This window comes from Metarhizium brunneum, chromosome 3 (assembly GCF_013426205.1).
Source record: "Metarhizium brunneum chromosome 3, complete sequence".
NCBI lineage: Eukaryota > Fungi > Ascomycota > Sordariomycetes > Hypocreales > Clavicipitaceae > Metarhizium > Metarhizium brunneum.
The window spans coordinates 4,575,250-4,587,463 of NC_089424.1; the positions used below are offsets into that span (position 1 = coordinate 4,575,250).

At 44.4% G+C, this 12,214-nt stretch overlaps 4 protein-coding genes across 4 annotated transcripts; 2 read left to right on the forward strand and 2 right to left on the reverse strand.

The window, feature by feature from the left end:
* Positions 1–355: 355 nt before the first annotated feature.
* Positions 356–1,795, reverse strand: G6M90_00g066390 (uncharacterized protein; the record flags this gene model as incomplete). The annotated part of the gene is made up of 1 exon (XM_014683773.1): positions 356–1,795. The coding sequence occupies one exon, from the start codon at positions 1,793–1,795 to the stop codon at positions 356–358; it is 1,440 nt and encodes a 479-aa protein (XP_014539259.1).
* A 3,196-nt stretch (positions 1,796–4,991) lies between these two features.
* Positions 4,992–6,108, forward strand: G6M90_00g066400 (uncharacterized protein; the record flags this gene model as incomplete). Its single annotated transcript, XM_014683774.1, has 4 exons — positions 4,992–5,142; positions 5,196–5,274; positions 5,342–5,784; positions 5,861–6,108. The coding sequence occupies 4 exons, from the start codon at positions 4,992–4,994 to the stop codon at positions 6,106–6,108; spliced, it is 921 nt and encodes a 306-aa protein (XP_014539260.1).
* Positions 6,109–6,821: 713 nt separating this feature from the next.
* On the reverse strand, positions 6,822–7,499 carry G6M90_00g066410 (uncharacterized protein; the record flags this gene model as incomplete). The annotated part of the gene is made up of 1 exon (XM_014683775.1): positions 6,822–7,499. The coding sequence occupies one exon, from the start codon at positions 7,497–7,499 to the stop codon at positions 6,822–6,824; it is 678 nt and encodes a 225-aa protein (XP_014539261.1).
* Positions 7,500–10,480: 2,981 nt separating this feature from the next.
* On the forward strand, positions 10,481–10,840 carry G6M90_00g066420 (uncharacterized protein; the record flags this gene model as incomplete). Its single annotated transcript, XM_066130825.1, has 1 exon — positions 10,481–10,840. The coding sequence occupies one exon, from the start codon at positions 10,481–10,483 to the stop codon at positions 10,838–10,840; it is 360 nt and encodes a 119-aa protein (XP_065986723.1).
* Between the last annotated feature and the right edge of the window lie 1,374 nt (positions 10,841–12,214).

Sequence of the window (12,214 nt, forward strand, 5' to 3'; positions counted from 1 at the left end):
CAAAAATCCAATTAAACCAAGTAGATCAGAGCAAAGGTACGCAACATTAGATGGTCGGTCTTATCCTATCGCTCATGCCTCGCCTCACTATAGCTAAGAAAGCCAATCAATTTCGCTTTGTTAGCGCCTCGGAAACATGCGATTTCCCTCAATTACTGTCAATAATGAGGGAAGTTATCTTGGGGGTATCACTAGCTGAGTCAGCCAGTGGCGGGCGTCACGCCTGCCAAGTCGCCAACACTGTCGTACGGATTGTTTCCTGCGCTTACGTGGCCATCTACCAATTTCCTTCATCTCGTCGCCGTGCTGCATCTCGGCTCTTGCACGCACGCGGGATGATGACCACTATCTTGGATTACGGCACGGCCGATCCGCAACGCAGCACCCAAAAGTCCGAGAGCACCAAGCACGGCGTGCACGCTAAGATTTGCTCCAGGCCGAGGTCCCGCACCCTGCCCTCGAGGTAGGTCATGGCCGCCGCAATCAGGTCCCACCGCGGCGGCTGGAACATGAGCAGGTTCGTATGACTCCAGCACGTCTGGACCTTTTCGAAACGATCTTCCCTGCCCTCATTGTCAAAATGGTGTAGGTACGGTGTTCCATCGAGAAGCTTCAGCGCCTGGTTAATCCCCTCCCGGTCCTCAGGCACGAAACTCGCGCCCGTCTGCAGCAGCTCGAGCCATACTGGCGGCTTGGAGTGATAGATGAGCTCCTCGTTCCCGTCCTCATCAATCTCCATGATGGTGTAGCTCGACATGTGCGCCATGTATAGCGAGGCAATGGCACTTGCTTCTGTCTCGTTGGTGGCTATGGCGAGACCAAAGGCGCCCTCTCGGATGAATCGTCGTGCAACGGCCACGTCTGATTCCTCAAGGTCTTGGTTGTTGAGCGTACGGGCACGAGCCCACTCGCCCAGCAGGATGAGGCCTGCGTTGGCGTCGACCATGCCCTCTATGGTCTTGCTATATTTGTCACAGAGTGCTAACACATCCCTCTTTATCTTGACATCTATGGGGGGACCCTCCTCCTCCACCTTTTTGCATAGGTCGGAAATCTGGTTTAGGCCATCAATGGCCTGCTGCTGCTTCTTTATCTCAAGAGACTCGTCTTGGTGGCGCTTGCATAGATCGTCAATGACGTCGGGGTGTTTAGGGCTGTTAGCCCGGAAAAGACAGATGAGCCGTAGCTTAAGCTCGTTACCGTCGATTTCGGGGACGTGCTTTCCACCAATGGCCTCCTGAAGACCCTTTATTGCCTCGTCAAACCATCCGACGGCTGTGCCAATCGGGTTGTCCCAGTTCTTAACCGCTTCCAGGATTTCATGCGCATGAGGTGAAAGGATCGAAAAAGCCACCATGACCCCGCCCTGCCCGATGAGGCGGAGCTTCGGGAACCTGGACGCTCGTGTGGTCACCCTCGTGCCGGCGGAGCACTTTATGCCGCTGCGTTTCTGCGCTACGCATGACTTGCGCCTCTCATATATACGCCCTTGCTTCTTACGAGGGCCAAGAGGGTGGCCCGGCGTACCAGGCACACCGTTAGGCTTGGGGGGACGGGGCCGGTTTAGTTCGGGTAGGCCGCCAGGTAGGTTGGCCGACGGAGCGCTGATGTGCCCGCTGGGAGGATGAATGGCGCCCGCCAGGCCCCAGCTCCGCATCCCCTTCTTAACCAGCTCGTAAAGCTCGCGAGCTTGTTCTGAACCAGCCGGTGGGGGACTCCGAACTTGCAGGGCAGCAGTCGGACTGGCAAAGTTTATCCCAGCTAGGGCCAGCAAAGCAAGCGAAATAATCTTCATGTTAGGGGAGTAATGGGCGATCTCCAATGTAGCCGAGTCTTGTCGGTATGGGCGAGAAAAGATTCTGAAAAAGGGGGGGAAAATATAAAAGAAAATAAAAGAAGACTATTTCGTTGAAGTGCCAAATGATAAGGTTTACCATTAGCTCTATATATACTTTTTAAGACTATATTACGTCCGATAGAAGCCGAGAGGATGCTATACTAATGATTTCTATTTAGGCAGGCAGTCAAAATCACAAATTTATTTGTAGTGTATTTCACTAACGTGAATGCATAACGAGTCGCGCAGCATAACAAGCCGCGCACGTTAAAATCGCATAAAAAGGACACGTTTTTACCCCCTTATAAAAACAGCTAAATTTGACTAGAATAAAATAAAAATTTAGGAGAATATATCTTATATAATTTTAAATACACTACTCAATTTTTATGTATTACCTACAAACCACATATAAAGAAGTCACTAAAATTCTAATTCGCACTGTACAGATGCTCTAGTCTCGAAATACTTCTATGTATACATGGCCTAAAAAGTCGGTATCACTCTGATATTCTGTTAAAAAACTAGAGTATATATTAATAGCTATTTTTATTTATTTTTCGTGGTTTTTATAAGAGGGTTAAAGCGTGCTATTTATACGGGATTTTAAAGTGCGCGGCTTATTATGCTACGCGACTTGTTATGCATTCACGTTAGGCATATTAATAACGTGGTATAAGCTAGCCTAAAGCTCACAACTATATTATAGGCAGATATATAAGCTAGGTATAGAGTAGTAACCTTACTGATTTCTATTATCGTAAGATTATCAGCATTTCTCCTTTTAAAAAGAATAGAATGCTCTCAGTCATGACCACCTTTTCGTATTCAGTAGAGCTCCCTATGAACTCCAAGTATCAAGGTCGGGCGTTGAGCAAAAAACTCTTGTGCAAGTAGCATCACTTTATTAGATACAATATCGCCACTTTTTCGGTATTACTCGTCGCAATGTTAAGCCGAAAATTGCGGGTTTGCTCTTGAATCGTTAATCTCTGTAGGTTGAAGCTCAATCGTTTAGTGGCGCGCACCTTTTGGCAGCTACTTGCCGGGGTTACCCATCTTACCCAGTAACTCTTATGAACTGTCGAACCTCAAACATTCAGCCATCGCGGACCGCGCTCGTGCTAAGATTGTCTACTCGTGCCACGCCCCCACTCTTTTGGTTCCGTCTTCGCCTGCACCCTCAAAGAGTGGGGGCGTGGCACGAGTATCTGAATATACCCTGCTGCACTTGCTTCCCAAGCAGGGTGCGGGACCTCGGCCTGGAGCAAATCTTAGCGTGCACGCCGTGCTTGGTGCTCTCGGACTGCCTTGCAACTTGCTGTTATAACAGCATATCAGCGTATCCAAGGTGACTCCTCCTACCTTGAATTAATTAACCGCCATCTCGACACACATGTCAGGTTTCTTTTTCATGTATCTCCAATGTAGCCGAGTCTTGTAGGTATCTAGAAGCCGGTCACTTTCAGGAAACACTGAAACAAGACAGGAAAACCTCAAAAAAGAAAAAAAAATCTTGGCGCGCCGCCGTATCCCTTGCCTGTGCTTTCGCCCAGTTTTTCGCCTCAGCCGTGGCGAGCTTGGCGTTTCGGTCCGCCACGCTGAAGCGGTCTCAACTAGTAAACAACCAAACCGTCCACACAGGCGGGGCGCTTTTGACAGGCTCATGTTGACCAAAAGCGAAACGAAAGGGTTCCAAAGACTTCTTTTGGCCAGTGAAAGGCAACCAGAGAGGCGGCAAAATATAAGGCAGCGGTATACAGCATGGACAGCCGATCAGTACGTTGTTTGTAGACATGAAGCAAAGCTGGGCAGCCGCAAAAGGTTCTGTGTGGGCTGGTGAGCAACTTCAAAAGAGCGAGCTTTTAGCAGCCAAGGAATTTGGGGGGGCAAGGGTATTTCGAAGAAACGGGATTACCACCAAATTTGTGGTTGCAGCGGCAGCCTTCCTCTTCGCTGCCAACTGCAGCCGTACAGCTTCTTCCCGCCATTTGCTCGACCACCAGGATCCAGTCATGGCTCAGGTAGTCCATGGGAGTCAAATTGGGATGGCTTCTCAGAAGCAAGAATTTGGCACAAGACTTTTCTTTTACAAACTGCATTACGCGATACTGCAGCTGTTGGCGAATAAGACATATCCATGGCGCTGGCGCTGCTTGTCGTTGAGGTACCTTGCTGAGGTGGAGACCGCCGGGCGACCGCGGTTTTTGGCGGTAGTTGTTTGCCGCTCTTAGGTTTTTTCGGTATGCCCTTTCCCCCCTGGACCCTTCAAAACCGACCTTCTGCGGCAACGCAACGAGCATTTCTCGTACTGCCAGTGATATGTCTTCAAAATTGATATTATAATACACTCGTATTAATACAATGCCTTTTTCTTTCTGAGCACTAAGCGCGGTTAATAATACTGTACCGCTATAGCACCTGACCCAGTTGTTTATGTATATGCAAGGGATGCTGATATCTAGCTAGTGGTTGGGGCTAGAGCCGATTGCGGCTTCCGATCGAACGATTCGCAGCAGTTGGTGTGCCACTGTCAAGGCACGCTGAAGATCTTTGACCCTTCGACGGCTGGGCCGGAGTGGCAGGCCACGCTTTGGTGACTGGCCACCCTCTTCTTGTACCAATTAAGAGACTTCAATCGCATTAAAAAAAGTATTTCAAGTGTGTGAAAGACGTGTTTTAATGTATCAAATTGATAGTATCCAGCTTTTCATAACCAAGCTAGTTGCCTGAACAATAATTAATAATAAGCGATAACTCTAGGCCGTCGAACACATCGATCCAGGATAGGGCCATAATACTGACGAGTACTGTAATTAAACCTTATTCCTATAGACTATAGCAACCCTGTTCCCATGAAATATAGATCTTTCTTATAGTCTATAGCCAGATTGTCTATCCATGCGTTAGCCGCGCTATTCAGACCAAGTTTACTTTCGTGTATAGCCCACGAGGTGTCTATGGTGTGTTTTTAGGCCAATTCTCATTCATCGAGATATTTTAGCACAAGTATATAAACCAATAATACTTCCATCTGTTACAACGACGTAGTAGACTTGTTGCTTTGCTCGGTGTCTATCTGAAAAGCCCGTCTTACTTAAGCAGTCTTACGTCTTTTCACTGTCTAATTCTCTCACTGCCTAGAAAGGTAAAGATGCTTTGGTCTCCCTCCGGATGCGTGGCTGTATTCTTCGCCGTCCTAGACGTATGCCAGGCGCATAATCCAGGAGAGGGCGTTGAAATTTGCGCAAATGACCCTCTTAACCCGCCTTGTACTACGGTCGAAGCCCCTAGCGGCCTTTGCGGTAAGTTTCGTCATTCCGCCTAAGTTTCTATTAACTAATGCGCTAGATTTAAGTCGCCATACCAGAGGAGTATAAGAACAAGGTATCTGGCGTCAGGGCAAACGATACTGCTAGTATCTGCCGCTTTTATCTGTAAGTGCTTATTTCTGCTGGCTTAGTTACACGGAGAACTAATACGACAAAAATCTATTTTCTATAGAGAGCCGGAGTGTAAGGGCGAGTACTTTGAAGCTGGTACTGAAGCTGTTAACCTCTACACGGGGCGTCCTGAGTTTAATGATAAGGTCACTTCCTTTATTTGCGACACGGCAAAACTAATAGCAGCACCTAAGTCCTCGGAATGGACGTTCGGGCGCCAGAGGGAATTATGCACTCATTTAGAGACGCTATCTCTTCAATTTAAGCTAGGTAATAATATTGGATCCGGGACGTACGATAAGATCAAATTAGGTTTTGAGCACGCCGGACAAACGGTACACGTCATCGCAGAAGGCCCTTTCCATGGTTACGAGGTTTCCCAGGATATTAATATACAGGACGTGTTTGGGATGGAAACTGTGGCACTAAGTAAAATTAACAGACTCCGCCTTCTTGATGAGCAACCAGGCTGGACATTTGGAGCAGACAAGTGGGAAATTGCTGGTATGTAAAACATCTCCCCACGCTCTCTTATTGTTTTTTTTAAAGGTTTTTTCTTCAAAAAGCTAACCTAGTCTAGGATTCACGCTCAAAGGACGATGCGCTAACTCGGGAATGACTATCGCGCTTGAGAAATTTTCCTCTCTCAACGAGTGGTTGCAGGCTCCGGGATGGTTCCCGTACCAGGTGGAATTGGAGGTCTGGGCAGGCGACGTCCAACCCGAAGACTGGGTTACTAAGTCTCTATGCAAGCAATTCCCAAGCATGAAGACGTCAATCTGCATATTGCCGATGAAGACTGGGACAGGAGTCAGCCCTATCAATTAATATAATTGTCGGCGGCAGGTGTCGACGTGTATCAAGGTGGGAAGAAATTCGATTCACAAAAGGCAGGGGGTGCCGACGTTTTTTATTCTTGGTAAATCCACACTAAAAACAAGCAGAGAGGTGCCGACTTTCTTCGCGCCAGAACATCGAGATGGTGTGCAAGAGTTACCGCTGGATGAGACACTCTCAGAACAATCTTTCCTTTCAAATTCAGGCTCAATCTCAAACATCAAGGACAGAGAATACCACTTTATGCATTTGACATCTAAAGAGTACTTTGCCGCGCAGTATTTTATGCGATATGCAGCACACTACGACAATTTCTGGCGCTTTGTTGCTGGTTTGCTTGACCGCAGTGGCCAGGCTTTAAACGTAATCTGTACAATTGAGGAGACACCAGTCGCCCTCTGGGGTCTCACGCACCAGCGACTGGTCATGCATTGCTTGGCCGAGATCTCAAGCAATCTGCTAACGCGGACGTTATACTGAGACGGCGCTCTGCGATATTTTGGTGGAGAGTAGCGATACACCCCCGCTCGTGACGAAGCTGGGCAAGGAGCAATAGAATCATCAGCCAGTAGTGCCCCCAAGCATGCGAGTAATCACTGCTTATTCACTATTCAAACGCATTGAAACTGGCGGCGTCTCTCCAGTCTTTAATAGCCGCGTAACAGAAGCCTGCCAGTGGTTTACATGCCCAGAGACTAACTCCCTTACTTGACAGGCGTTCCGACATCGACACCTGTAAATTTGTTAAGAAGCAGCTTTCGACAACACCTTTTCATTTTGTTCATGTACCCATCATCGATCGCGGTTACAGTTGCTGCCCGCTTAGCACCTTCGAGGACGGCAACATCCTTGGCGAGGTCGGCCAACGTCGCAAAGTCACCCCTCCAACAGCGAAGGGTCAGTGCATCTAATAGGGAGCCGGATAGCTCCGGAAACACCATATTATGCCAGAGATTTATAGCTTCCGCGCCTTTATCCTCGGATGGTTCGAAACCACGCGTCAAATTGAACAGGATAGAACCGAAGGCAAACTTCTCACTCTGTGCTCCGTACAGTCCATAAGTTCCAAGAAGTTTTCCACTTTCTTTACCAAGCACTCGTGACCACGGTGGTGCTAGGCCCAAATTCTCAGCGCCAATCTTACAACTGCTGTTAAAGTCAGCCAGCTTTAGGTGGTCATCGTTGTCGAGGAGGAGATTTGTTGGGCGAAGATCCCCCTGGACCAATCCAAGGGATTCTAGCCAAGCAAGGGCCCGAGACAGTTCCGCAGACCACTGCTCGATTTTCGGTGTCGGCTCCAAACGCAAGACTTCCAGACATACATGTTTCTGTAGGTCTCGACGCTGGTTCCGTTGCAGACGAGCATCTAAGCTGTCGACCATCAGCTGCATAAAATTTATACCAGGCAACCGTAGAAAACTCTGAATGAATAATGGAGGAGGGTGGTTCCGCTCGATAGGTCGTACGTTTCGTTTTCGACCTGAAATTCGTCAAGACGGCCTGCCAGGAGCGGCCTTGAAAAACCACCCTGTCGCGCCTTTCGAGACAAAATTGCATTTGTCTAGCGTTCCAGGAAGCTCTTCAAACAACACATGTTGGTGGTGACTAAAGCGATGTATCTAGAAAGATGTACAAGAAGATATAACGAGCACGACCGGATGTGGGCAGTTCAAGGTCAAGGGCTCAGAAACGCACGAGCGACCTGCCAATAAATAGTAAGATTCATTGAGTCTGCCTGACTAATCAGCCTTGCTGCATGTCGGTCGCTGCTAGTGCAACTGTGTTAGTGGGCTCCTCCAGCTAGCTATTCCTAGATAGATTTCAAGTTTCCAACATCGCCTTGGGCTTCCAGAGCCCATCACGGAACACCCACGCGCCCGAATCCTTATAATCATCGCATGGCGAGCGTATCGTGCTTAAGCCAGCCCTGGCTGTGGTTTTCACCGTTCCACAGTCTCCGCAGTCCTTATACGGACGAATTACCGACGGCTCATCTATGGTATGATTGCACTGGTATTTTCGATTATGGATAATTTCGATGCACATCTTCTCGACTGTTTCAGCACGATTCGATCTCCAGAACGTGGGGAAATTAACTAACCTTGTATGCTAAGAAGATAGGTAAGGTGGTATCCGAGCTGAAAGTAGAATGTTGAACGATTGCAACTTGCATGAGTGACTATTTGAGCCATCGTGCTTTTTATCCTCAGTATACGTCACCTCAGCAAAAGAGCACTACATAATGTCATCCTAAGCAGCCGACTCTTTGACTGCAGGTTTGGAATACGTGAACGCGGAGTATATGCATGCACACAAGCACACAAAGGCTACCGCAGCTTCAGATGACTAGTTATACTCCAAACGTCTTTCGCGTGTTTTTGCCCAATAGCATGATGGCTCAAAGGCGCCACAGCGGCTCGCGAAACATTTCCGAAAAACGAAGACTGGCGTCACAACACCCTCAAGATCACGGCATTATGGATAGCACTGACAGATGCCTCAATCACCATCAAGGATCATCTTTGATTGTAATGTTATTGCGGATACTCTAGTAAAAAGAAGCAACAATGATAAAAAATGCGGATATAAGCATTGACTTTTCTGGTCCGCCTGATTCCCACAGCTATTCCTTTTATTCCACTATTTGCAGGGGAGCTGAGCGACGAGCCGCTCAACAAAATACATATTTGGCGCCGCTTTTATGACTTCGCGAAAGAGCAACAATATTATCATGTGTCCTTTCTCTTGTGTTTCAATGTGCTAAGCCCTTCATAGCTCTAGTAGCCGTTACACTACCTGCTGTCAAGGCTGCAAGGTACTTAAGGCCCGAGATGAAAGAGCGTGATAACCAGGCGCAACACAGGCCTACTAGTTCGCGCGCCTAATTAATACTCTGTTATGGTTATGCGCAGGCTTGCTTTCTGCGAAAGGGGCAGTGCTTACTGGTTCCAGAAAAAAAAAAGAAACTCGAGGTCCCGAATTCTCATGTCTCGCTCCTCTACCGTCAATCATACGTTGCCTTGTCCGGAGCCCACACCGAGAAAAGTCTTGTTTGTATTGAGTCTATTGACGAGCTCCAGGCACTGGAAACCCTGCTGCACAAACCCTGGGCGCATTTGCGCCAGTCTCAAAATGACCGAAGCTTTTATTAAGCTCACCAACCGCAGTAGTGGAGAGATCAGCGCTGTCCTCGCTTTTAGCTAGAACAGGGATACTGTGGGAGGGTTCTCTCCCACGGGCATCTTGGCACCTTTTTGGCGAGCTGGTCGGCCAGCTCGTTACCTTCGATTCCGGCATGGCCTGGGCACCAAAGCACACGGATCATACCTGGGTTCGCATCACCCGTCTTCTGAAATGTACGGAACGCCATTTGTGATGACGGTGATGCTGTCGTGCCTATGCAGTCAATGACCGAGGTATTGTCGATGCAGATGGTGATCTTTTCCTTTTGGCGTCGTTGCGCGATTGTAGTACGGAGGCCTTCTAGGGCGCCTCTGATCTTGGCGTCGAACACTTCGCCCTTACCAATCTATCCGCGACCTTGTGCAATGAGTCGCTGCTGTCGATAGACAGCATACGCCCATCCCGCCGTGTCTCTTTCGGTTTTGGAGCCGTCGCTATAGACTACTAATCTCGTCTGGGTCCTGCTCTAAACTTGCATTCGCTTAATTTGACGTTCTTTTGTCGGGCGACTCCCTTTGCTTTCCGTCCGGATAGTATCTGAGAAGCGTTGGGGGATTAGGCGTGGACGCTCTATCGCTGGTGCTAGAGTGGCATTGTGGAAGAACCTGACGCCTTTTATGGCTGTTCGCCGTGCCGTGTCTACGTTCGGGTTAGTGGCGTACTGAATCTCGAGCTCTTGCTGCAGAAAGCGGCGGATAAGCGGGTGGTACTTATGGAGTAACTCTCGAAAGTAACCCTACGAGTGGCGGGTTTCGGGCTCTCTTTCCTTGATAGACCAGACTTCTGTGGAAAAGATGGCGTCAACTATCTCCATTTCACTTTGGATGCCTGAACGTTCCATTTTGGCCTGCAATTTAGACTCTTTCCGTAGCGTTTGTTGTGCCCCATGTTCAGTTGTACTAAGAATATCCAACCTTGGTTACAACCTGAACCAGAAAAGGGGCCAAAATGCCCACAACCTAAGCGACCGTATAAAAAAGATAAAAGATTCTCGCTGCTGCGTCCGCTTTCTATTGGCAAGCGTACTCTCCATACAGTCCGTAACAGTATGGTCAATTGCTGTTTGCTTAGCGCATTCTCTTCACTCAAAATTTGTCCTCAGGGCCGTCGAATTTCGATACCCGAGATATGTGTCATTACAAATATTTTAATTAAATACCCTTGCAGACATGCAGGCATCATGCCGGAGGTTGATGTTGCAGCCAACTGCACAATCAACCAACAGGCTGATGGCGACGTTCTCCTTGCCGCCACGCACGGTACGGTCTGGGATGCTGACTGTATCTTTCCGATACCCGACAATTACCAATCTGAACATGCTGCTCCAATGATGTGTGCCGGCGCAACTGTGTGGCAATGTCTACATCAATATGATGTTCGGCCTGCCCAAAGAGTTGGCATTATGGGCATTGGCGGTCTTGGCCACTTGGCGATCAAAATCGCAGCCGCCATGGGATGCCATGTTGTGGCGTTGTCCAGATCCCCAGACAAAAGAGATGATGCCTGTGACGGTACAAGGCACGAACAAGGTCAAGTATAACTTAGATAAAGCAATTATTTATAAGGAAAAAAAGAAAACCCTTAAAAGGAACTTTAATTAAAGCTTTTTATATAATATTTATAAAGTAAGATATTTATTAAATAAATAAGTTATATAATTCTTTTATATATAATTTCTTTTTATTTTTTTACTTTTAAATTTTTAATATTTTACTTTACTTAATATTAAGCACTTTATATTTTTTATTTTATAAGTTTAGGTTTATTTTTATAATATTTCTTAAACTTTTTAATTATTATATAAGTATTAATAATATTATATAATAGTTTTTATATTACTTTTTTATAATTAAAGCTTTTTTATAGTATATAATACTAAAAATCTTTCCTTTTTTTTATATTTTAAGTCTAATATTTTTTTAATTACTTAGAGCTTTTTACTTTTATTATTTAATATTATTATTAATAATAATAAGTTATACTAGCTAAGAAGTAAATTATTTAGTAATAATTATAAGAGGTTAATATAAAATAAGTTATAAATTAAGCTTAATTTATATAATAATTTAAGCTAATAAGTATAAAAGCTAAGTATATACTTTATTTAAAAAAAGCTAATAAACTTATAATTAAGTTTTAAAATAAATCTAATTAAATTAATATTATATATACTTAATAAAATTATATTTTTAATTTAATAAGCTAATATTAATAATTTATTTATATTAATAAATTTTTCTTATAAAGCTTAGACTAAAAGTAGGTTTATTTAAAGTAAATTAATAATCTCTTATATTTTAATAATAAAGTTATTACCTTTTTTATAATAGTTTATTATATTTTTAAGTATTAGCTTTAGAATTACTTAAAGGGGGATTAAAGCTTATTTAAGGGTAATAGCTTATATTTATAAAAAAAGGGAATATATTAATTAAATTATTAATAATATTATAAGCTATAAACTTAGCTAATAAAAGCTACTTATTCTAGTTATATTAAGTAAAGCTAATATATTAATAAAAGTATTACTTAAAAAATAAATTAGTATTTTTAGTTTAGTTATTAATTTTAAGGTAATATATTATAAAAAAGCTAATATTAGTTTATAATTAGTAATAAACTACTTTCTAGAATTCTCAGATAAATAATAATTTTTTATTAAATATAATTAAATCTAATAAGCTATAAAGTTTTTATATATTTTATATAAATAATATAGCTAGATTATATATTTTTATATTAGTTTTATAAAGTATAAAATATTTATCCTTTAATAACCTATTAATTATAATTATAATTATATTAAATCTATAAAAAGTAAATTAAAATAAGCTAATAAAGTTAATAAATAGGTTTTTTTATTTTTATAATAAGATTAAAAAAGGCTTTAATATTTTTAGTACTATAGCTAGGA